Raw genomic sequence first — 25641 nt, 5'->3', positions numbered from 1 at the left:
TCTGAATTTGCTACTGGAAATTTGAATGTTTATTATAAAAATGTCAGTACAATTTTTGGACTAGCAATGTAAGTAAAAATAAAAAAAGTTTTTGACTTTTGTTAAATAGCTAATGATCAGTAGGATTGGGCAATCGACTACAATCTGAAATTCAGATAAAATGAATAGTTCCATGCAACTATGAAAATTCTTTGTGCTCTATGTCAGCAGCCCATAGCGCAGCACCAGTGACGTTCGAAAAGCTGAATGCTAGGCCAAGAAGTGGAATTTCTTCAAGCGGTGCTGCTAGTAACCCAAAGCTAAATAAAAGTTAGCCTACTCTACTTAAATATGAAAGCTTAACATACGCAAGAAAACCTCCCACTCGCTTCCGACCATATAGATGGATTTGATGCTCATTCCACCCCTTTAGTTGGTAATATCTGCGTAAGCTATTTCTTGCATAATCCACCGATCCAATGATTGCTACTAAATAAGGTCCGACAACAGGAATGAATTGAATAGGGAACCTAAGTCCTTCCTTTACAATCACAGATGGAGCGGTCAATCTTCTAGCAATGATCCGCCATTGCATTTGAAGTTTGAACCTTGTCTCATCGTAGACACGTCCTACAGCATCACGGTCTAGAATCTCAGGATAAGGCAACGGCGCATCATCAAGAAGTTTGTCAAGGCCTCTCATTCTCAAAACCTGTATAATATTAGTTCGTGCTGTGATATTGCGTGAGCCGTACTTACCGTATCAAACAACTCCTTATGTGCCCCTTTGATGAACAGAACTTTAGCAAGAAGATTGTATAAATAAAGTGTCTGGTGAAGAACAAGAACAAACGCCGATACCATCCCAAATGGTCCGTTAAGGAATATCATGATAATCATTTGCGGCGGATAACCTATTGTGAACCAACCAACTGTTACACCAACTAAAAGTAGTATCAGCGGAGTTACGACCTTGATCAAAGAGGGCCAGAGAATGGGATGAAAAACAAAATAAATAAACCCCTAGTAAATGTTAATTGGATGAATTAGGTGCGATACAGATATTGATTACATAGAGAGGATATTTAAAAGCCTGCGTTTTCAGTGCGGTGTAAGGTATCAAGATAGGTAACAACAGTCGATACTTAAGCCCAGAGACCATCGCAATCAGAAACTTCTCTGTCCAGATTTCAAGTTTGTAACGAATCTTCAAGCGAATTTTCTTTTGTATTTTAATCGCCGTCGAAGGTCGAAGATTTTCGAGACGAAATAATTTTTCCTTCAGCTCCAGGAGCTTCAGAACGTAACCAACTGGAAAGAACCACATTGTTATTGTCTGTTGAATCTATCCTCCAAACCTTTCTAAATAAAATATTCGAATTGAAACCAGCAAGCTTCTTTCAGTTAGTTGGATCAATATTGAGCGAAATAAAACAATAGCCTGATAGCAGACATAACACAGATGAAAGTTAGATAGAGGTTGTCCCGATCTCTGTAAGTATTCGTGTAACAGCGTAACACACAGCCGTACGATAAATTTTATCTAACAAGGAGCGTTCCATAATTTGAATATGATAAGAATTTTCTAGATTACTAGATAATTGAGATTTTGTGAAAGTGCTTTCGTAAATTCTCAAACTGATATCAAATACACCAGATTGATCTCATTGTTCCATTCAAATTGTCTCCCAAGAACACAAAGGCTACCAGTACATTAAAACTTAATTCAATTATAGCAGGTTTCTTATGCAAGAATCTTAAAATCAGACCCTCTGCGAAGTATGTTGTAAGTCGTCAATCAAAAACTAGAAATCAAAGCGATTTTTAAAACATATTTATGGCTAGATGGGAGTTTGGGAACTACACTTGATCCAACTAGCAAAGTAGACTTGCCGACACGAACTTTCGTTTACCATCACCACAATTGCATCTTGGTTTTCAGCATAATTTGCTCCAAAAATATCTGATAACGGCCACAAGTCTTTTGGTTCACTTACTGCGACTTTGTTTGTGGTTTTAATAACTAGCGAGCTGTCTGTCGTCAGTGGGTCGGACCTACCTGTCGAACTCAACTCTGATCTGGCACCAATTAATGGTGGTGTCTTTTGATTAGACTGCGATAGTCTAGTTATGGATGACTTGTTTTCGGTCTATAGTAAGACTCATTTATTCTAAATTAATTGTCAAACTGCAAAATTAACAACTCAAAGCAAACATTATATCCGAAAAAGTCAGAGACCGAGTCGATGGTATCCAAGCACTCCGTTCACTCCTATCCAGTCCTCGCGTTGAGAGACTGGATGACAAATCGTTCCACAAATTATTTGAGGGGATATTCCAAAATGTTATGATAGAAAAGAGGCTTTACATCAAATCCCCTGGAAGAAACTTGCAAATCGCAGAGCGCTTATCGTCGGCCGCACAGGTGTTACGGTTGGCTGTCGAAAAAGGCGGAACAGTGCTTCGATATAAAACTATAAATGCCCTCATTCAGCATATTGTTAGCTTGGCATACATCAATGGAGAATTATTCGAGCCCATTGGTACTATATATATGAGGACAATACGATATATATGTAGTTATGCACCACACATTGAGCATTTTTCGAATGAAGAATGGTCCAATTTAGCAGAATTCAATGCTTTAATTATCCAACGCCATGCAGCGTTGGTGGCTAATGATACTTCAGTTCGTCCCGGGCAAGATATTTATGAGGCTATTGAATGCCTGTCACTTCTTTTAGATTCGCCTCGTCACCAATTGATCACCAAATCAGAACAGTCTCCTAAGGGCAAGAGGCTATTTAAAACGGGTTTATATGAAGCTCTTCTTAGTTATCTCAGAGTATACAGTTATGAGACTAGAGGCCATTTCGGAGTGCTATTTTGTATTAATAAGCTTTTGACAGCTGCAATAGTTAACAGTCTGTTGCTCTACCATTCTATGTTTGAAGATTTGCCCTTGGTGATAAGCTCTCTGTGGAGTACGAAGTCTGCTTCTCTGAAAGACCAACTGATTGTGACAACCTTCTGTCTCTTACCCGCAATTCAAGAGAGTTCAAAGGACTGGGACCTTGAAAATATTGATTCCAATACTAGTCGGATCCGGATATCAAATTTAATCAACTTAATATTTGAAGATTACAAAAGCAGGATTTCTCGAGAATTGTTACTCCTGGAAGACATATCACTCAAGCCACCTGATGAGAGTGCACTCCCCTTTCTATATACCCGAACTTTTCAGTTATCGGAGGAACGAGGATTGAGCTGTTGGCTTATCCTAGTCATTCTTGCCAACTGTAATATGCTGCTGAAGCACTCAACTGAGGATTTTAATACTGCATCAATATTTGTCAAAGGGAGATCTATAAAGCGACGACGTCTCATTGAATCTAGTACTACCTTATCTGGGGATGATTCTTTAGAATCTTTGAAGGCGCCCAGTTCGATAATTAGCCAAATACGAGAGCCCTCCAATTCTGATACGTTGGGTTTGCTTCAGATTCTAGCCTTCGAATGGTCCTTGGGTCTATGTAGCAAGATATCTACAGATGAATTTTTGATCATATGCCAATGTGCCAGGAGTGACGAACCTATGCTGTGCTCATGGGCTATGGTAGTACTAGCTTCGATTGCTCAGTTTTGTAAAGAAACGCCTCAAGATCGTATGGAGCATTGGGATAGTTTATTGGAACTATCGATGCGCAAGCTTTCTACGCAGGAAACGTGTGCTACAAGCTTTCACCTAATCAACTCAATTTTAAGAGCTAATATTTTACCTTCACGGAGACTGTCTGTCGTTGTGAAGGCTATTTTAATCTCTATGGAAACTTTCGGGCCGGCTAGTATTTCTGATTCATCGCTGTTTTTCTTTCAGACCGTTTTGAAGAAGCGCAACGAACTGCTCAATTCTGACAATTCAGATAAAGTTGTCGAAAGAATGTTAAAGTGGATTTTTGGCAGGTTACAAGTTGCTATTCAGTCACGTCTTCGCTGGAAATTCGATAATGGGCTGAAGCAGATGGATATATTCATTCTGATCAACTTTCTGCTGCGATGTGTGGGTCGATCACATCTCAGTGAGCGGCAGTCATTGCCTTTACATGTTTTCAATTCACTTACAACTGTTCAGTTTATAGTTCAGCTTGGAGTTAATTCTGAGCTAATCGATGTCTTATTTTCTCGGTCCAAGCCTAAAAATATATCTAACGAATTATCTGAGTCTTTTACGTTGTCAGTTTCCAAAAATATGGAAAATCTTATTATTAACCTTCTGAATTCATTTGTTCAGCAATTTGTTTTTATTCAGGACGATCGGTCTGATGTCGAAGATCTTAATTTGTCAATGATTTTTTGTATACAAATGTCCACATTTCTTCTTTTGGAATTATCTCAATATTCCCCGGAAGTAGCAAGAAGCTCCTCATTCTCGGAACAAAGCCCGATAATCAGATTATTACAGATAATTGACAACGAGGCTAAAGCAGGAAAACTAGATAAAGTCTTTCTTGATGGCCTAGCGTGTACTTTTAACTTTTTAGAGGATTCGGTTACGTTAATACAAAGTAGATTTCTGCTCGAATCTTTTGAGAACCTGTGTTCCACTTTAGAGATGATTGAGGAAATGACGGGCAAAGGGCTGGCGGATAAATCTGTCTCGCGGGAATATGGAGGAACTGACTTCGAAAGAGTTACACTTTCTAGAAGTTCGGCTCTTAGAAACTTTAATGCTGACAGATTTCCCAGGTCCTGGAACCTGCGATCAATTAGTAGCTGCACTGTCAAATATCAAAGAATAGTACGATTTCATATTGCTTTGATCGCGGCATCATCACCTAAGTTCGATCAAACTTCAAATATGGTCAGATATATTGGCTCAGTGTCTTCCGTTGTTTTGAATACTGTACTTCCGGCAATCTATGATAGACTTTTAAATTCAGTCGCGGTAGATCATATTGATATTGACCTTCTTGTCGGCATTCTAGCTGTCGTCGGGAAAAGAAACCTTGGAAAGCACCAGTTTGAGCGTTGTGAAATAACTATGACATTTTGTGCTTGCCTTTTAGCAAGAACTTTTAATCTATGGTTTATAAAGCCAACAAACCAGAATGAGCTTTTCATTCGTATTTTTGATTGGCTTAGAATGATTGTATTGGACAATAATATTTCGTCTGCCGTCACTAGATTGCACGTACTGGACATTATTTTCAAAATAGCAATTCACAAAACAGAGACTAGGGAATGTTTAACATTCTTAGACTCAAATGAGTCGAAAATTGCGTTAGAAAGTATTTTTGATGCAGATATATTTGTTCAAATGGCGGTTTCTAACCAATTTCCTACTCTTCTGAATTTGTTTCCCACCAGTACACATCTTTCAATTTTCCAGATTCTGATGGGGAGTTTTCAAGTTCACTTTGAGAATTCTAATGAGGGAGTCGAAGCTGAATCCAGCATAATGTTTGTTTATACGATGTGTCAGTTAATAGGTCGAAGCCATTCTGTCAGTCGAGAAGCAATCCTTGAACTTGTTCATTTCTTCCCTTTGGCCACACTTCCGATAATAAAGAACGCTTTAGTATATAATGTCTCGCTTGCAGCTAAGCTTATGAATGTCCAAAGCCCGCAGACAATTTTTGATGCTTTTTGCTCGCAGATAATATATGGACTTCCATCCTTTCAGTCTTTCGTACAGTTCAAGTTTGAGGTATTCGGCTTTCAGAGCTTTGAAGAGCTTCTTGAAATCTCAATTCATGAACTTATCAGCCAGATTATGGTTGGTGGCAGCGATCCTATTGCAATAGTGAAATTCTTTTCTTCCCTGCTTCATGAGTCAACCAAAGAAGTTCTTATTAAATCATTTCCAAAAGTGATAGCTTATATAATCACTAGCTTTCGTTTTAAGCATGGCAGTCGGTCCAATCCATCTGTCAGCTCTGCTTTGAAGTTATTTCAAGATATTCTTGGATTTGATGAATTTGTCAAACTGGCTACCGCTACTGCTCCTTCAGCCAAGGTATTCTTACTCGACATGATTGATATTCAGTCATTGAATTCTGCACATTTATTGTCAATCGGACTACCAGAGATACCCAAACGTTGGAATGATATTAATGAATATTCGATATTTATGCCTACTTCTCTACCTGAACCAAACCAACCTTATTTCCAACCTTGTGTGATTATTGATGCTTTGACCACTTTAACCAGGTCATATTGGTCAGACCAGTCTTATATAGTCCCACCATGTTCACCGTTAAGTGAAGCAGTTTATATTGTTCGAGCTTTGTTAGGAAGGTTGCCCAAATCAGTGAATGCATTTCAAAAATGTGCAGTCTTGAAAAAGCTTAAGCTACAGCTTGTATTGATCAAGAGCTATAATTCGCCCTATCTTGCAAAGCTTTGCATTCACACAATTACGCCGCTGATGCTTGAAACCACCTGCTTACCTGATACATTAGATATAATTACGTTTTTCTTTTCGTCCAACAGTTTGAAGAATTCTCCCCAGCTCTTAATGCGATGTATTATCACGGTTTCATATCACGTTCAGTTATTGCTTGATTCCTCTGGAAATGTACCGAAAACGGAGATCCATAAGATGCTTTCCAGATTTGCAACATTTTTGAGCAACATCATTACTATTTATGGAAAGTCCAATGGATCAATTAATGAAGTATCGACCTGGTTGCAGAAACTAATATATTTTGGAAGCTTGAATAATCCTGGATGCAGAGATTGGAACTCTCAAGATATCAAAATCATCTTGCTGTCTGGCGACTTGGACTTTATTTCACGTAGAGATGCTTTACTTATTTTCAGTTTGGATTTAAATAAAGTTCGCAATCTAAACAACTTTAGTCCATTTCCCACAGCTGAACTTTTGAGTGAGGAGGAATGCTATTTGGCTATGAAACCATTACTGCAGAGCTGCCGTGATTACCAGCTGTCTGAAGTTTTTTTTGAGTGGGTTGCTACTGTCGCGGCGCGCGCCTATATGTTTAATGGTCTAGTTGTTCTTGACTCGTCGGATGACAGTTTGGAAGTATTCAAATCCAATTTGAAAAGCAGCGAAGACTGCTTTCTTAACTCGGCGCTCTCGATTGTCTTCGTCATGATACGTTATCTCGACTCTACCAGTTTTTCTGAAGCTGAATTGTCTGAGATGGCCGTAAGAAGATCTCTTCGCTTATTTCCAAAGAAGTTTGAAGTCGATTTGTCGCAATATATTTCGAACGAAATCCTAGATGCTTTGGACTTTACTCTTCCCGACATTCCTATAATCTCGCGATCATCGTCTATTCTGAAATTGCAAATTAGTAGATCTTCTATTTGGGCAAGCAGAATTGTTGATCTATTTTGTGTTTCTCTAAAGTATCAGTTTAGCGATTTTTTTGGAATTGTTCAAGTTTTAGCCCGAGATTTACCGGCATTTGCCGAAGACGTCTTCCCTTTCTTACTCTGCTCTCTAATCTATACAAAGTCTGTTTCCAAGCAAGTATCTAATGTCTTCAAAAACGTCCTAGTTTCTGATAAAGCTGAATCCGCTGCTCAGAAAGCTCTTATTATCAAATCTTTCATCCATCTGCAAACGCAGCTTGATAGGGACCCAGAGGATCAGATGAATCCGATTGTTCAAATACCTAATGTCGATTTATTTGATCTCTTATGTGGTGCACTTTCATGTAAGCTCTTCCCTACTGCGCTTTGGATCTGTGAGATTATTTGGTCAAAGGGTGTAGCTCCTCAAGACCTTTCGGACTTTTTAGTCGCAATATACAATGGCCTCGAAGATCCGGACGGATTGTTTGGAGTTTCTATAAATCCCTCGATACAATCTGCTATTCAGTTTGCTGAGCTTGGACATGATAGATGGAAATCCATGTCTTATCGAAATGCATTGATGGATAATTCTCGATCATTAGATTCTCATGTCAGTGAGCAGAATCTGAGTGGGATAGCTGAGGCATTCGCTCATATAGGTTTGAATGGGCTTAGTTTGCGACTCCTCAATGGCGAAATATCTATTGATAATGCGGCAGCTTACGATATTGCTTGGAAACTGAGCAAATGGGATTTGCCTTATATTTCAGATGCTTCTTCTAATAGCGCAATTAATTACATGGCTTTGTGGAATCTCAATCCGTGCAGATCAATTTCACACAATTCATTATCCATTAACGAGTTTACAGCTAGATCGCGGATCAGTATTATGCAATCGGTTCTAGATAGGTCTGTCAGTGGCCGGAATAGATTTCAGTCTTCTCTTCAAACATTATCGATCCTCAAAGATATTCAAACTATATCTGAATGCTCAGATTCGGCATCAATATTAGAACAATCAAAATTACTGTACTCTTCAATGAACTGGGTTCTTGAAAATAGGTAAGTTATTTCTACGTAGCTACACCGAGTTGTGTATTGATGTGTATAGATTTGAATTCTCTGAAAACATCTTGATTGCCCGTAAAGTCGCATTTGAAGAGCTTTCCAGACGCGAAACCTCGGATGAGTACATGAGGAAGTCATTCCAAATTGGTTCAGCTATAAGTCTGAAGCGAGCAATAGAGGTCGCACTTGTCCACAAGGAATTTCAAAAAGTTCTTTCTCTGTCTTTGCAGTTTTCGCAGCTTGCTGAGCCTTCTGATTCGCTTTTTGAAGAATCCTTGAATCGATGCCGTGTACTTGGCATTGCACAGGTCTTATGGCACAGAGGTGATCAGGATATTGCGATAAATATGGTGAAGGGTATTGTTCAGCAGGAGTACAAACCAGATCCCGCTTTAGATGGTTTAAATATTCCTTCTTCCATATTTTTCTCCTTGCTGGTACGACCGTTCACAATAGATATATCTCGACTAACTTTTGTAGGGCAAGTGGGTAGCGGAAGCAAGACAGGAACGACCAGATAATATATTATCCAAGTATCTTGAATCAGCTGTTGCGTCTGTTGAGAATACAGATGAAAATGGCAATCATCGATCAGAAGTATATCATACCTATGCAAATTTCTGTGACTCACAGCTTCGAAGTAGCGATAATGTGGAGGAAGTTCAACGATTAGAAAGATTACGATCTAATAAGCTTCATGAAATTGAGCAATTAGAGAAATTGAGTGTTACTGCCAATTCATCTGATAAACGTGTTATTAGACAACATCTTAATAAGGTCCAGCGTATGTTTGACTCTGATGATTCAGAGTATCAACGCCAACTGGAATCCCGAGCCAGATTTCTCACAGAGAGTATCAGATTCTATTTGAGGTCTGTTCAATGGTCTGACCGCTTTGATGAAGATAGCTATCGGTTTTGCTCCATTTGGCTCGCCAATTCGACGAATGATCAGGTGAATGAAGTCGTGTCTGCGGAAATAAAATCGACTCCAATGGCTAAACTAGTTGGATTAATTAATCAGCTTTCTTCTCGTTTACTCATTGATAAAAAATCACAGTTTCAAAATATTCTATGGGAGCTCCTAGTTCAGCTTTGCCGAGACCATCCATATCATTGTCTTTATCAGATATTTGCATTGAAATCTAATGAAAAAAGCAAGCGACATGATCCGTCTTTGGCAATGAGAGCTCGAGCTGCTACCAGATTATGGCAGGAGCTAAAAGCTGCAACAGTCTACAATCAAATTTATTTGGATTCAGTTGATCAATTTGCTGGGAAATGTGTGCGCATAGCTGCTACAGAGTTCAAGAGTAGTCGAGGACTGTCGACTGATTTGTTTCCAGATCGACTTTGGTGGCAGACTACTCTTCCACTAATCAAAATTCCACCTCCTACAATGAACATTCAGGTAAGAAAAGATTGTGACTATCGCGGTATACCTAAAATATCGAGTATATTGCACAAAGTTGCATTAGCATCAGGACTGAGTAGACCAAAAATATGTGATTTTATTGTTGATGATGGAACGACATGTCGGATGCTTGTAAGTATATTTGAGACTGAATCTTGTACATTGGGAGAAATCTAACGGATAAAAGATCAAAGGTGGAAATGACGATCTTCGGCAGGACTCGGTGATGGAGCAAGTTTTTGATCAAGTGAATTACTTTTTGAAGAAAAAGGAATCGACGGAGCAGCATAGAATGCATATTAGGACCTACAAGGTAATTCCGTTAACCGAAACGACGGGAATAATTGAATTTGTTAGACATACCATTTCGCTGCAAGATGCCGTACAGCCACTCCACGAGTTTTACTATCCTGATGATTGGAAAGGCTCAGTTTGCCGAAGTCATATAAAGGAATGCCAGAGGAGTTCTACTGAGGAGAGGATTACCATGTATCGCGAAGTTGAGACACATGTCCATCCGGTATTACGATATTTTTTTTTAGAAAGATTTCGTAATCCAGAGGGATGGATGAAATCCAAGATTGCATATACACGAGGAACTGCGGCGGTGTCGATGGTCGGGCATATGCTTGGACTGGGTGATCGCCACTGTAATAATATTCTACTCGATACCTTAATTGGGGAGCCAATCCATATAGACTTGGGAGTAGCCTTTGATCAGGGCCAAGTCTTACAAATTCCCGAAACTGTTCCGTTTCGACTAACTAGAGATGTTGTTGATGGAATGGGTACAACCGGTGTTGAAGGAATATTTCGACGATCGTGCTGTGTTGTGCTCGATGTATTGCGACAGGAGCGAGAAAATATCATGACTATCCTGGATGTGTTAAGATATGATCCGTTGTATTCATGGTAGGTACTCTCGAATCATTATCCAGCTTGAGCGTAGGACTAATAGCCCAGGACGATATCTCCGCTTCGAAAAAAGCGGCTACAAGAAGATACCAATTTATCTGGAATCCAACTACGACAGAAAGAAGGAACTAAAGGCTCAACAAGCGGCCTAATTCCGACTAGAACGGCAGGAACATCGGTCATTACATCCGAAGGTACTAATGCGTCTGAAGCCGCTCGCGCACTGGAGATTGTCAAGCAAAAGCTGTCGAAAACGCTCAGTGTTGAAGCGGTGGTTAATCAGCTTATCAATGATGCCGTCGATCCTCGGAATCTAGCGCTGATATATTGTGGTAAGGTTGTGTGCACAAGATCTATCGGTTGTTCTAATTTCATATTTGCTTAGGTTGGAGCGCGTTTTACTGATATATTCGGTGAGTGTACGATGGTAATGAACTGAGAGTTAAATATCAGAACGTAATTCATTAAATTCGCAAAATAAATGAATGAATATCTCAATAGTCGATAAAAAGTGAGACAACCTCAAAGAGAGAGAGAGAGTAGACATAAGCTAAAATAGGCCAAACCAAATCAGAAAATAAAAGCACAAAAACAAAACATAAAACGACCACTAAGCCATGGTTTGAAACGAGCGAGATTAGTTGGAAAGAAAAGACGAAAATAGTTAGACAGTTATCATACGAATCATCTGGAACATAAATGAGCGACTAATAAACTTTACGGAAGTCATAAAGCAGCATTGAAGTGTTTTCCTCTGATAGACGGGGTGAATCTTAACAGGAGACAACATGGAAAGAACGACTAAAGGAAGGCGACAACTAGTTCAAAAGAGCGGCTGAGTAAATACAACAAATACACCCAGTGACCTAGCTGCTATGATTTAGCAATAAGGTCTCCCATCTGGACTGACTTGAGCACTAAGATAGGACAATGTCATAGCAGAACTTCGAAAAAGGTTTTTATTCAAACCACGATTCTGCTCCATCACTGCGAACGATGTTGGTCGCTGTTCGACATTAATGCTATCAAGATGGAGATCAACTTGAGGCTCGCCAAGTTCAGCTTCTGGTTTCTCTAGCAGTTGATTGATATCCAGCGACTCTCCAGGAGGAATGGGATCGGGATGTGAAGGTGTCACGCATGGCATGTCAACTTCCTTCCTGATAACTGTATCGATATCAACTGCGGAGAAGAATGCGCAGGACTGCGGTAAGTTATATATACCTACTTGCTCGCAAAACATAGCCCGCGTCCAGATATTGCTGACTTGGAGCGCCATCGCTGCCCTATACTTATCTTCATCCTTCACCAAATAACGAATCTCGTCGTGTACTGTGAGCACCAACCTTGCATCTATTTTGTAGACATCTATCAAATATTGCATCGAAATTATCAGTAAATGCAAGTAGTCAACACCACTAGATTGGATCGTCCAGTTGATTCGAGAGGTCATAAAGCTTGACTTCTTCAGATTCACGCTCTTTAGAGCGTCCGTGATTGCACATCCAAGAACTGGAGTTCTCGGAGTCTCTTCATTAGCAATCTCTTCTAACTTATTGAACATAATGGACTCAGTTCCCCCATGCCAGTAATATTTTGGCACCTTGAACTTCTTGGTCTGCGAACCTTTGTACTGCCCTCCTTTAGTCGACTTATATAGCTCGGACGCCGTTTCCTCGGCCTCTTTCATAGTCACTTCCGGATTAAACTGCTGTAACAGCTGCTTGGCAAAACTCAAACCTGCTCCATATATTCGTCCATAATTGAAAATTTTCGCACTGTTCCTAGATATCTTCAAAATACTAGCTGTCTTCGAATGCAAATCCGTCCCGGCAGATTTTGTTCCTTCCAAAGTCATCCAACCAATCGCAGTCGCACCGTGCATACCAAATGCAGAGTCACCAACAAGACTAGCTATCCAAAGTTCCTCAGAGTCAACGTCGGCACCAACAAATTTGTATCCATCCGGAGCTTGAACCATAGCCTTTAGCTCGGATCCTAATCTGTCCTTTTTGGCATTACTCGCGGTCAGCCAGGTATTTTCAACCGCACGACGAGTAATAGTACCCATGGGAACGATAGATGGCAATATAATACCCACTCCGCGATCACCATTAGTCGATGGGTTGATCCCGAGATCAGTGTCCTCCGAATAGATCGGCACTTGGCTGCAAATTCTATCGCGTGCACTGATCCAATAGGAACACATTGCATTCATCTTTAGAGCCTCTTGACCAAGTGAATACTCCGAAGTTAAAATTTTGTCTTCAAAATATTTGGCAAATCCTTTAGCTAAAGGTGATGCACAGCGAGCTGAGGGACCATCTTTGTGAGGAACCTTGAATCTAGGCTGAGAAGACTCAGAATCGACGTTCTGGCAAAGCGAGTAATTCAAATTTTTAAACTTCGCAAAGCTTTGGATTGGTGCTCTAAAAGTCCAACCATACGAATCCGTCCATTCAAGAGGATTGCCGTCCCAAGACATACGAAGCAAAATAACTGCAGTTCGACTGCGAACTGATATCTTCATTTCCGCACCTTCCTTCTCGAACAATTTTCTGTACCATTCCGGATAACCCGGTAACTTCTGATTCTTGACGGGTCTTGATGGTTTGTTTTTAGATCCTTTGGTCATACGCAATTCTTTGATCGTCCAATCCAGTTGGCTTAACCAAGGATCACTTTGGAACTTTTCAGGTTGATTTCGTAGAGCCACAGCGTTTTCGGCAAGTGTAACTAAACGTTCATATAAACCACTCAACAGATTTTGATAAGTAGACTCAGCAGATTTGATGTACTTGTCCCAAGATTTATTAATAGGAAGAAATTCATCCGCCACGTATCGCAAGGCAGAAAACGATATCGGATGAGGGCAAAGCTCAAGAAACCGAGGAAATAATTTTTGGAAGATCAAGAACGTAGTTTGAACGTCCGTGGCGCAGTATTCAACATATTTATCAAGGGACGCTGTTATCTTATCTCGGCCCAATACACCAAATTCATCTCGAACAGACTTGTCGATCTTGATTCCGACATGATGTTTGGCTACATCTCGCAAAGCATTAACTGAACTTTCTTTCAACCATGGTTCATCTTCTGTCAAAGCAAGACTTGGGCGCGGAGTCATTCCAGAGGTCAAAAATTCAGGATCTTCGGTTAATTCGTCTTCAAGTTCGGTATCTTTCTTATACTTCATATAAGTAGGGCGCTGCTGGCTGGACATTCCATTACAAGCAATGTGCAACGACATAGTGTCCATATACATGGCCTTGGATGACTTAAAATTGTATTCGTCTTGAACTCGAATGCGATCATAGCTAACGTTATGGCCCACGATGACTTGCTCTGTGTTGTGGGAACCCATTGGAATCAATTGCTTAATAACTTCAGATTCACCCAATAGCCAAGGAGAAAGCCAACAAAACCAGGCATTTTTTGTCATAGCAACAGCTATGACTGCAAACGGAGACTCCTTATATAAGACTTCCGTGTCAAACGCTATCGCTTCTCCGTCAGGATAATCGACAGATTTTGGCTCAAATCCTGGCTCGTACTTGGTCCATCCGGAGCGTGAAATCCAGCTAGCAGGCATAGGTGGTAAATTCTGCAGGTCAATGAAAGAGGAGGCAATTGAGAGATAAGGTTCGCAAAATGACTTTCCGATTCGTTGAAAATGCTCATCCAGAGTACTTCCATGAAGAGGCGGCAGCCGGAAGGACAGAGACTTTTGAGACGAGGTTTTTTTTCCCAAGAGATCATGAAGGGCTAAATGCTCTCTGGAGAGCTGAATCGACTGCTTATTAATTGTCTGTGATTTTTCGGGGAATACTTGAGTATGCAAATCCGATCCAAGAAGCTGAATCCCTGCCTCATTGAATATTTTCTCTCCTTTTTCATCAACGGGAAGAGCATATTCAGTAGCCTTACGTCGGATCTCTTGCATTCGCGGAGTCAAATGAAGCATTTTCGACTTAGCTTTCTTGCTAGGGCGGCCGGGTTTCTTCTTTGCTGTCAAAACATTCTTTGATACTCTTGCAGTAGATAACCTAGACCCATCAATCAGAGGAATATCGTCGAGCTGAGAAGTCATGGGGTTTTCCTCCGACTTGAAATCCTGAAAATCATTGAAAAGAGCGTCAATATTGGATTTTGAAAATTCTTGAAAAGATGCATTTTGAGCGTTCTGTGAAGTTCGCTTTATATCAATATCTAGCCATCACAAGATCAGTAAGTTACACAAGTTTAAGAAATAAATAGGGCAACGCACAAGAAGAAGAGGGTGTTGTCGAAACCAGCGATCTTGTTGAACAGGTCGTAATAAGGCGGCGAAGAATCTTAGACGGTTCTGCATACCGCATTATGCAGTATGTAGGTCTAAAACAAAGCATATCTTATATATGAGCCGATTCGTGAGACATTTGATCTTTGAGAATTCTAAGAATGATAGGATACTGTGAACGGAGTTAGAGATCATGAGAGATGGGTCTTCAACAAGAATTTTAACGTACGGCCTGCTGCTAGAGCACGAATTAATGAAGTAGGAAAAGAAAATTGAACTAATCAAAAGTGAAAATCGCACATCAGCAAAAAGAATACGCAAGTAACAGTCAGGCAACGAAAAAAATGCGTATCGAAATCTCGCTGAGGTGATGATGACCAGGCAGAACTTGTATTCTTTATTGTTTGTTTACCTAAAACTGTAACCCTACGTCCGAAGCTTAATTGTTTGTTTAGTTTCCTAATCTGGCTGAAAGATCATCTCAAAGCCGCACTGGACCCGAACTGGTGATCAATCGAATTGATTGGATATTATTTGGATATATTAATTTAGAGATTGAGATCAGCGAGCTAGGATCAATATAATGAGAGACAGTTGGATACTAAGATATTCAGATCGTTAGAAATGGTAGAAATGTCTTCAGAGAGTGCGAATGGTGCTGCTGAAACCCCAGTCACAGCAGAAGAGATTCTGACAGTACTGAAAAGACGAGGTTTGTTTGACAACATCCGCAAACGCTTGTTTACAGAATTCAAAGAGAGTGTAGGTTATTCAGCCATTTCAAAGTGTGAGAACACGACTAACGGCTAAATAGGATGCACATTCGTCTCTAATCACCGCCATTCAGACTCAAATCGAGTCCGATACATCTATTGCTTCTCTTGCCCGAAGGAACCGTGGCAAAGCGGCAGCGCTGTTGGAGGGCAGCGTGAATCGATCAGTGGCATTTGGCGGCGTAAATAAATACGTTGAACGGAAAGTATCTACAAAAAATGACGAACTTATGAGTGAGATTCGGCAGATGATCAGAGAGGTGTTTCAGGAATTGCAGAGCCAGAAGAATAGAGAGAATCTATCAACGCCTACTGAGACTCTTGCGAATAAATAGCGCTCTAGACCCCGTAAGGGCTGGCAATGAACTTACAATAAAAAGTACGAGAAAATTTCAGGATGCAGCAAGATACCAGTACTCCAAATTCGCGCAGTCGCATCTACCACCGGAACCTGCTTACCAGATCAGCTTATGCTGCATCGTAAGAATGCGGCTGTCTTGACCTGACTCATGCAAGAAAATCATCAAGAGTCATGTAATGTCATGTAATGTATGTGACACAAAACTAAATAATTTCGATATTTTCTATATGCATAAACAATATATATGCTGACTTTAACTAGAACCAGCTATCGATTAAACTCCCAAAAACAAAGTTAATACATATATAATTTAACAAAAAATTACCGACTGCTAAAAGGACTCATGCTTCTATTTCGTTCTCTTCTTGAAACTTGTCGATCCTGGATATTTATTCTTCTGGAAAATCTTGAGTGTCCGTCGGTTGAATGGACCCTCTCAGGGGAGTCATAAAAGCATCGCGCATTGCGGCGAGTCCGGGAATGGCTTGGGCGACGGCTGCGTTTCGTCGCAACTAGATTCAGATGGTGTCTTGAAAGAGAACGGCCACGACTAACACTGCGTAATCTGTGATGAGAATTAAGACCATCGAGGGCTGTGTGGTCCTCAGAGTCGTTAGAGGGTGTTGAAGAAGCAGAAAATTGCCATCCCCAGCCACGCTTAAAACCGGTCGGTAATTCACAGTCTGCCGACCGATCAGGATAGCAAGCTAATTTACTATGACTTGAATTATAGCTAGATTCTAGTAATAGCCGCATAGTAGATGCAATTTCATCTTCTGTTTCATCTTCGTTGTCATCAGAGCTGTTAGTGAAGTCTGAATCATGCCTGCCGAACGAGGGCGGCGATGGAGCCGAGGACGACGTCCGCCTGCGACGCGAAATTTGTAGACGGGAGAAAACTGCGAGTGTATTCGACGCTGAGTCCCTGCGATTTGATGAGAGACTGCTGGCATAGTTGGAAACTGGGCTGAACGGTGAATGGGTATTTGATGGCGAAATCGGAGAATCAGGCCGAGCTGACGGAGCAGTCATGTCACTGGCAGCAGTAGCGCGAAAATAGATCGGACTGCCAGCTGAAGATGTAGCTGCACTATGCGGAGACAGACTGCGTGCAGTGCATGAAATTTCCGGAGAGATTGGAGGAAGAGCAGCGGCCATACCGGAAGCCGGCGAGTTTGTCAAAGCCGGCCTTTGCGAAGACATTTAGAAATGTGATTGATTCGTAGTCGTTACTAATAAGCTAGAACAAATAGAAACGGCAAAAGATAACTGTATTTTCACTAGAGACTAATCTGAAGTGACACTCAGAAAATATCGGCTAGAAAGGATACGATGGCGATTATTTACGGGACCCGCTGCGCAGCAGTTTTTATGGTCCCGTTGAGATGCGGCCTCCGGGCTCCGAAATTCCGTGTTCAGCTTGCTCATCAGCTGTGTTGGGCTAGTGCACTTCCTAAATTGGCTGATCCACTGCTAGTTTGGGAGATAGCGCGGATTATTGTTGATCCTCTCCGGCAGTGAGGTAAGGTCTGGAAAGGCGCGCTATATTTCGAATTGAAATTTTTTGAATTGAAATTGAACACTAAAATTGAAATATGAGATTGAAGATAAAGCAAAAAAGGATAGAAAAGCAGTTCAATCCATGGTGTTCAGGAAAATAGTTTTTCCATCTATACAGAAATTTTGAGAAAGACAGACTACTCGAGCTCTGCAACATATCCGCAAATCACATTTTTATGCTTTAGCGATTTAGATTTCATGGTAGTATATTATACAATTATTTCTGTTCTTTTCCGACACTTTGAAGTCTACAACCTATGGCAATGGCAAGTGAAACAGCTTCAGGAGTGCATTATTGTATGACAGTCTGAAATAAGATGTTCTCCGTTGTGCAGTACAAGAAAAAAGGAAACAATATGACCTTTGTCATCCATTGCAGAATTATTACGCTACAAATCGCCCTATCGGTCGCACCATAATGCTTACATGTTTAGATACAATATCATCTGTTTTATAATTATCTGATCTAATCTCTAATACGATCTATGTGCTATTAAAAGTCCAACGTCTGAAGAGCATTAAATCTGGATCTTAATCCTAATGCACAGTTCATGCATGAACCTTGTATTTTTTAAAACTTTGGTTTAATCAAAGTTAGCAGTATTTCATGGATAGAAGAATAACTTTAGATAGTACCGTCTCGAAGTAACTGTTCCCTTGATGGCAAACCACTAGCTACGTTTTGCCGGATATTATCTCGGATCAATCACTGTAGAAGACAACGAGTCAATTATCGAGCGTACAAGATTCAATAATGAGTGCTTCAGCACAAAGAATTTTTAAACAACCTAAAATAACAACCTCATCAAATGCATGCGTGAATGATTGGTTCTTAATTGTTTGAAGCGTTTGCGCATGACCTGCTTGTCCTGGAGTCTGTGTGCGGAAGCAAAAATTCAAAATTACTTTCATCTTTGCAAATGAATTATTCCTGATTCTGATTCTACATTCAGTTACTGCAAAGGTCATGGTTCAATGGACGAAGACCATAGATAGGGAAGCTAGTTGGGACGACCTGGTTGGGGTCTGTAGCCGCGATGTCGTTATCAGAGCAGGTCCAAATTTCTCGCTTGATTGCCTAAATTCCCTTGGAATAGTATTGAATTGTTATTTGAGCAAGTGCTTAGCGTGTGTGGTTACTTACGGCTGATCATATCATGTCCACATCTGCGATTAGATCCGATTTGATAACAGCACCATGTCCCTCTTGCTCTCCAACTCTGCTCGCACTACCGTTCGAAATCATCAGTTCAATATTGGCGTTTCTAGAGCCTAAAGATATGCTAGCGTTGTCGACCGTATCGCGCGAGCTGTATACACGAGTTAAAACTTCTCGGACCTTGTGGTATCCATTCATACCCGCCCGCGAGATCGATGTCGACGAGGACTATTTTGAAAGATATGTATTGCTCAATTCTGACGTTAGTTTGCAAGGAGCAATATGGGAGGAGTATGAGACTGGTCGAGATTATCCCAGCCTAGCCGTCAATTCTGAGGTCCCGTTTAATTTTCCAAACTTGAAGCGTTCAAATACTACCAGCTCAAGCGTATTTTCTATGGACTGGCTAGACTTAGATCAAAGATTGTTTCTAGGTACAATGGACAATTCCTCAGTCGGTCTTTGGTCGGTCATCGATGAAGAGCATTATAAACTGCGGACAGAAGGATCTGTGGCTTTTATTCCTGAATTAAGCGAAGCTACAAACAGTTTTGTTAAGGTCGATCGACTTGCAAGTCGGATCTGGATCACGGCTGGAAATGTTTTGCAGGAGTGGGACCTCCTCTCATTTCGGAAAATTTCCGAGGTTACACTTGCACGCGAGATTACAGCTATCTCTGCAGACTCCTCTTCCTCAAATGGTCTACAACCATTAGCTGTTGCAACGAATGGGAATATTTATGGTTTTGATTCTCGTTCCCCTTGTCGGCAACCTTCTCTCTCGACCGCTGTTCCTGGATGCTCTCTGTCTCTAATTTCGTCCAGCCACTCTTCATGGACCTACACAGCCTCCGGTCGATTCCCTTCAGTATTAACCTACGATATTCGACGGTATTCTAATACACCCATTCATACATCCTACTCTGGCGCACACTCTTTATGCTCACTTATCACGATCCCAAAAACAGGCGAGATAGTAGCAGCCGGGGAATACAATGGTCGCGGTACTTTGGAGCTGCATCCAAACCCATGCCGGCCTGATTCCAACCGACAAGGAGCTCTTTGGGTCAATCGGTTTTCTGCAGCCCGCTCAGCGCTTTTGTCTTTAGCCCAGCCCTCGTGGTCATCAGAGATTGTCATTGCCGGATCTGCAGATGGTGCACTTAGATGCTTTGATTCCTCTCGCGGTGGCTTGTACTATCGCGAATTGTTCGGTTCAGATACCTCTCCATCTACATTAGTCGATGCGGGAGTCATGATTTCACAGCTTCTGCCAATGAATGATCGAGCTATCGTTGTTCTCGCAGATGGATCTCCGAAACTTCTAAAGACAGGCGTCAACACATCATGCCTCTTGAACCGTGCGGAGTCCCATCCGAAAGTTCTGTCTCCGGACGAATTAGCTGAGCAGCAAATGAATCACACTATTGATCGCGCAGTTCGACGAGAACTATATGGGATGCTCAACTTGAACGCCATCCTGGTTTCCTTTTGAATTCGATCTTGGTTTTGTACAAACAGACATACATGCATACATGCATCACACATGCACACTTACGCATACATACGCTTAGATATGTACTGGATACGGCGCTATTTTAAAATATAACTCTTTATTACCTTTTCGTCCAAATAATATAAAATATACTTATTTTGTATCCCAGCAAAATAAACCTTACGTCCAGGATAAAATTTATTCTCTTAGATGAAATCATTTATCAAAAAATAATTTCTGCTGATGGAAGGAATAGCCCTTCATAATTTACTGAGCTTTGGGTAGCCCAGCCAAGGAAGCGCGACCAGATTCAAGCCATTGCGGATCAATCAGTTTATCTCTAGCTTCCCAGAGAAATTTATAACTGGTTTTAATGGTACCGTCACTCACACCAGCTCGCTCAGCAATCTTGCTTGCACTCTGCGCCTCGCCAAACAGACCTGCTGCCATGTAAATCGTCGCTGCCGCAATCGAAATCGGCGACCGACCGGCGAGGATGCCTTCCTTTGTCACCCGGCGCGCAATGAGTTGTGCCCCGCTAGATACTTGAGATGAAAGACCTAGATGCGAACAGAATCGATTCATCAGATCCTCCGCGCTCGTACCCACAGATTGATAATCAGACTCTGCAGCTGTCACTGCCGATACAGCTCCACCCATCTGACCACCCTCTTGAAGAATAGCATCTATAATTTTGAAAACCCTTCCAAGCTCCTTCTTCGGAACCGAAGTTAGCAGGCCAATCTCCTTGAAAGAACGAGCAACATTGGCTTGACGACACGCAATAAAAATTGCAGCAGCTTCAATACTCTCAGTGGACTTGCCCTTCAAAGCCCGATGGTCTTCAACTTTCTTATAAATGTCCTTCGCCGTATCTTGTACTACCCGCGGAAGATGGTACCGATCACACATCGACGAAATTTTCGCGTATGCAGCATGTAGATGCTGATCCCGTTTATCCTGTGAAGATTTATTTTGAGCTCTGTTCAGCTCTCGCGATGCACTGCTATTGTTTGATAAGAAAGAGATCGTTGTACCGAGTTGGCCACCATCCAACAAAGGATTCACTGGTTCTCCAACACGGGAAGGATCATCCGAACCTTGATCGTCATTGGCAAACGTACGCCATTCGGACCTGGTATCAACAATACGAGCACCTAGCACGAGACCTTGTAGAAACATGTCAGATATAAAATAGTTTACTTAGATTCTGCCTTCCCTTTTGTCCAGTCTATTCTGTACTTTGGAGAACCTCTGGCAAAAATCAAAGAAGGCAAAGATACTACGTACCACACGACTCACAAACCATATCTCCATCGCTAAAATTCTCGACCAAATGAGGCGGATCCTCTCTGCAATCCGGGCATATCAAATGGACGTTGAGGTTTCGATGAAATGGAAGCTCTGACGCTGGTGGTGGAACTGGCAATGGCGACACTAATGTGGCAGTCGGTGATCTTGACGCCAACGCAGTCGACGATGAACCATTCCAACTGGATTTGATCATTATTCACTCGACTGGTAACGCCGGGTATCGAATGAAATCGAGTGGCAAAAAGCAATCACAACAAGATCCTTTATCTTCTAGTCTCACGATTTAACGAAAAAATCACAGCCACTGCAAAACTTTTAACACAAATATTTAATTGATCAAAAACCCAATCTAAATGATAAATTTTTAAATTAATTTCCAAACAAGAGCAAAACTAATTGATCCAGTTGTCGATGCCAAACCAGCACAAGGAGAGGAAATAAAGAAGAAAGGATTAGATCCAATCTCATGCAGAAGATATGTTAGCAAATTATACAAATCCCTTCGATTACAACGATTAGCTAATCGTCGAATGATGATCACGAGATCAAGCAAGAATCTCCTAGATCTTCTATATTATGTAAATGCTAATAATTGCTCTTGAAAATTGCACCGAAACTTTTACAAGGAATCGTCATGATATAAATACATCTGTATAAGTAATTCTATATGCATTTGCAAAAATTTGCAGCTCTCTCTCTCCACAACCCAAGTTATTACCAAGATGTGCCAATCAATAATTTATAGTACCATAGTAATCATAACAATTGATCAAACTTTTATCAATAAAACATACAACTAGATTTTCTTTTGTCATAATCTCAGTGACCAGTCGATGCTAAAAGTCTTTCTTTGTCTTCCGAGGTTCGTTTCGATGCGCCTGCATTGCTGGAGCTTGAGGACGATCCTTTGTTCCTGCTGACGTCCTGACGTCCTATATCGCCTTCATCGTCATCTAAGTCGTCGTCAATTTCAACATCTGATAGCAGGTCATCGACTGCAAAAGCATCGTCTTCTTCAATGTTTTCAAATGCATTGTACAAATCTCTTGCTTTACGTCGGCTCCCAGCTCTTCCATCAGCAACAGCGACTCCTCGACCACGCTCCAGTGCATTAGAAATATCAGCAGGGTCTCCATGATTTCTGAGAATTTGGAATTCATATTCTTGACCACCAGAGCCTCCGGTAGCGCTACTCGAATCATGTGTAGCCGCTCGAAGGAAAGATCGTCGGTTCCGTCTCTGAATACAAAGGTAGACAATAATAAGTGCGACAAATCCGAAAATGATTAGAGCGGCGCCATATATCCAGATAGCTTTGTCCGAAGATATGCCAATGGCAGGAATGAAATTGAACCAGCTATTTTCAGATTTACTGTTGTCAGGTGATGGATCACTGTCGTCGTATTCGTCATCCAGAGAAGAATCTTGTGTTGAGCTTGGCAAGCCTGACGATTCAACGGGAGTGATGTTTGCTGAAGTAGTAGAAGGCTCTTCTGGATCAACTTCGGGTGTTGTCAGAGTGGTTTCCGTAGCAGAAGTGACAGTAGTAGGAGTTGGAAAAGTATCTGTTGGCGTTGGCTCCTCACCCGGATTACCATGTGGCATCGGAAACGGTTTTGCTCGCGCTACGTCTATAGCTTCTCCCCAGATCCGCATATTCCAACTCTCCAAGGAACCAGTAAATGTAGGATTGGCTTCATCCTTGACAGTGAGCTTCCAAGACCCAACGCCTGTCTCACCCCAATGAGCAACGGTCATGAATGTCCAATTGATCATCCCGTCTCTGCTTACATCAAACATGCGCTGAGTCGCAAGAATCGAAACAACTCCAGTAGGCGATTCAAGCAAAACCGATATGTCACCCCGGCGCTGGTGTCGGATATCAACCGTAACCTGAACATGTTCAAGTCGTGCAAGATTAGCTTTGCGTAGAGCATCAACGTCAATTGTAATCAATGAAGAAATGCCGTCCTTTCCAGATGGAATTTCAGAGTGAACAGTCATAACCTCTGTGTCAAGCCATGCTTGTGGTTTAACATTTTTCCATTTCTTAGCCCTCTCAACTAAGGAGTATGCATCGATCTTTCCATATCCGTATCTGTGGGAAAATTGCTTGCCAATCGCAGTCGTCTGCCATAGACCATCAGAATTAGGAACCTGTACAGCCGTTTCCATTGCTAGATACTGAACATCACGCCAGGTGAGATCTGGCCTCTCGGACAGCACGAGAGCAAATATGCCTGCTGCAATAGGTGCCGCTGCAGAAGTTCCTCCATGCTGATCTGTGCAAGTATTTTTACCAACGTCAGTTGTGTGAATATGATCACCCGAACCAGAAGAATAAGTAACGACTAGCTGTGCTGAACAATCTTCGGCATAATATGGATGAAGTCCCTTCCGATCTATTGCGCCGACTGTGATAGAGTAAATGCTATTTGTATATCCATCAAAATTGCAGTTATCGCCATTTTGGGCTCCATTACCGCTTGCAAATACATATACCGACCCCAGACCTCCCCGCCCATTCTGAACTCCATTAATAAAAGCACGCTTGATTAGATTCCCAGGAGCATCCATGGCTTTTCCATCGTCAGGTGGACCCCAGGAGCACGAGTAAATATCGTTCACATCCATGCGGTAATTGAGTGCTAAAGCCTCATCAGCATCTGTGATTTCTTTCGAAAGAATACGAATTCCAGCCACTTTAGAGTTGTATGCGACACCGACTCCGCAAGCGTTGTTACGGACAGCAGCAATTTCACCTGCACACCGAGTACCATGACGATCGTCCGTTAATTTGGGATTTGGTAATGGACCTGGGTCATTGAAATCGTACGAGCCTTTAGCAAACTGGGATAAAATATCAGTTTTATAGCACTGCATAGAATTGCGAAAAAGCTTACAAAGTTATCGCGCAAATCATCACTCTCGTAATCCAGTCCATCATCAACAATAGCAGTTACTACATCAGATCCCGTATTGCCTAGCAACAGTTAATATTGAGAATATGGTTCCGAGGAGAGTGAGGAAATATACCAGCGAGCCAGACACCAGTGACGTTGATATCATGACCAGGTTGGTAAGGATTCAGAAGATGCCACTGGGTTTCAAACTCAGGATCACGGATATCTAGGGCGTTCTCGATGTCTTTAATTGGTTGAAGAGCAGAATCTGCGGGTCGATCTTCCCGAGGGAGAAATCTTTTGTGGAGCTTTTTCGGTTTCAATTTCTCAAAATATTGCACGGATCCGTATTGTGCCTGATCTCGTTTACTCAGAGCGTGAGAAATGGAATCATCAAACTCCTTACCGGAGGTATAAAGTTTTGGCTTTGGTGCAGAAAAAAGATAGTGATCTCTGAGCGATCCAAGCTGTTCCTCAAACCGCAGTCCATACTCCGCAGCGAATGCATGCAGGTTAGTAAGAGTATTCTGATCGGGTACGCCCAGCGCAATCGCCTCAGAAGAAATATGTATATCTGGCCAGGTAAGCTCGACAGCAAAATAGTCGCGACCAGCATAGTCTCGTGCAAGTACATGTGAGCGCGGATTCAGTTCTGCTGTGACCACTGTGAAGGCCGAGACAGCAAGAACTAGGAAGATACTTAGAAGATCATGAATAGGGGCTTTAAACGGACCGCGACCGAGGTGCCTACTGGAGGATGGCAGACGGAAACCCGCCATTCTAATCTCGATAATTCAGACAGTCCAGGTCAATGATAGGAAACAACTGCTTTCGGGTCTCAGTTCAGACGTGCTGGAAAACAACGTAGACAGACCGACACAAGCAGTCGAATACGCGTCCAGAGTAGCCGCCAGTACCCGAACAGATGAGGGTATTCGGACTGGAAAGCTGGAGCAATTGGCGAAGGAACAGATTTGAGCTTTCCCGATATAGACTTTAAAATCTAAACTATCATGCAGAGTAAGAGAATCTCGACTCGCTGCTCGCTCTCGGACAAAAAATAACTTCGAGAGAGTCCGCTAAGCAACCACAAAAAGGT

At 41.6% G+C, this 25641-nt stretch overlaps 8 protein-coding genes across 8 annotated transcripts; 3 read left to right on the top strand and 5 right to left on the bottom strand.

Moving 5' to 3' along the window:
- Positions 1 to 6: 6 nt before the first annotated feature.
- Positions 7 to 1783, bottom strand: V1516DRAFT_667933 (uncharacterized protein). The gene is made up of 4 exons (XM_066920925.1): positions 1052 to 1783; positions 739 to 1002; positions 348 to 691; positions 7 to 299 (listed from the first exon to the last, which is right to left on the bottom strand). Exons 1-4 carry the CDS (start codon positions 1304 to 1306, stop codon positions 179 to 181), a joined length of 984 nt encoding a protein of 327 aa, XP_066779735.1. The 5' UTR covers positions 1307 to 1783; the 3' UTR covers positions 7 to 178.
- V1516DRAFT_667928 (uncharacterized protein) lies at positions 1714 to 11196 on the top strand. The gene is made up of 7 exons (XM_066920924.1): positions 1714 to 2134; positions 2190 to 8364; positions 8414 to 8807; positions 8851 to 9915; positions 9971 to 10695; positions 10747 to 11030; positions 11084 to 11196. Exons 1-7 carry the CDS (start codon positions 2110 to 2112, stop codon positions 11101 to 11103), a joined length of 8688 nt encoding a protein of 2895 aa, XP_066779734.1. The 5' UTR covers positions 1714 to 2109; the 3' UTR covers positions 11104 to 11196.
- Positions 11197 to 11578: 382 nt separating this feature from the next.
- On the bottom strand, positions 11579 to 15056 carry V1516DRAFT_661629 (DNA polymerase family A-domain-containing protein; the record flags this gene model as incomplete). Its single annotated transcript, XM_066920376.1, has 2 exons — positions 11579 to 14907; positions 14966 to 15056. 2 exons carry the CDS (start codon positions 15054 to 15056, stop codon positions 11579 to 11581), a joined length of 3420 nt encoding a protein of 1139 aa, XP_066779733.1.
- A 545-nt stretch (positions 15057 to 15601) lies between these two features.
- Positions 15602 to 16085, top strand: V1516DRAFT_617295 (complex proteins associated with Set1p component shg1-domain-containing protein; the record flags this gene model as incomplete). Its single annotated transcript, XM_066919359.1, has 2 exons — positions 15602 to 15739; positions 15792 to 16085. The coding sequence occupies 2 exons, from the start codon at positions 15602 to 15604 to the stop codon at positions 16083 to 16085; spliced, it is 432 nt and encodes a 143-aa protein (XP_066779732.1).
- A 215-nt stretch (positions 16086 to 16300) lies between these two features.
- Positions 16301 to 17481, bottom strand: V1516DRAFT_667922 (uncharacterized protein). Its single transcript, XM_066920923.1, has one exon. The coding sequence runs from the start codon at positions 17312 to 17314 to the stop codon at positions 16433 to 16435; it is 882 nt and encodes a 293-aa protein (XP_066779731.1). The 5' UTR covers positions 17315 to 17481; the 3' UTR covers positions 16301 to 16432.
- A 1080-nt stretch (positions 17482 to 18561) lies between these two features.
- V1516DRAFT_667917 (uncharacterized protein) lies at positions 18562 to 20515 on the top strand. Its single transcript, XM_066920922.1, has one exon. It carries the CDS (start codon positions 18829 to 18831, stop codon positions 20323 to 20325), a length of 1497 nt encoding a protein of 498 aa, XP_066779730.1. The 5' UTR covers positions 18562 to 18828; the 3' UTR covers positions 20326 to 20515.
- On the bottom strand, positions 20427 to 22105 carry V1516DRAFT_667915 (cyclin-like protein). The gene is made up of 2 exons (XM_066920921.1): positions 21616 to 22105; positions 20427 to 21494 (listed from the first exon to the last, which is right to left on the bottom strand). Exons 1-2 carry the CDS (start codon positions 21830 to 21832, stop codon positions 20593 to 20595), a joined length of 1119 nt encoding a protein of 372 aa, XP_066779729.1. The 5' UTR covers positions 21833 to 22105; the 3' UTR covers positions 20427 to 20592.
- On the bottom strand, positions 22106 to 25595 carry V1516DRAFT_667914 (peptidase S8/S53 domain-containing protein). Its single transcript, XM_066920920.1, has 3 exons — positions 24676 to 25595; positions 24543 to 24622; positions 22106 to 24489 (listed from the first exon to the last, which is right to left on the bottom strand). The coding sequence occupies exons 1-3, from the start codon at positions 25319 to 25321 to the stop codon at positions 22459 to 22461; spliced, it is 2757 nt and encodes a 918-aa protein (XP_066779728.1). The 5' UTR covers positions 25322 to 25595; the 3' UTR covers positions 22106 to 22458.
- Between the last annotated feature and the right edge of the window lie 46 nt (positions 25596 to 25641).

Source organism: Lipomyces oligophaga (genome assembly GCF_038497815.1).
Source record: "Lipomyces oligophaga strain CBS 7107 unplaced genomic scaffold V1516scaffold_1, whole genome shotgun sequence".
Lineage (NCBI taxonomy): Eukaryota > Fungi > Ascomycota > Lipomycetes > Lipomycetales > Lipomycetaceae > Lipomyces > [Lipomyces] oligophaga.
The sequence above is the reverse complement of the archived record's forward strand: the minus strand, read 5'-3'. Positions and strand labels throughout refer to the sequence as shown.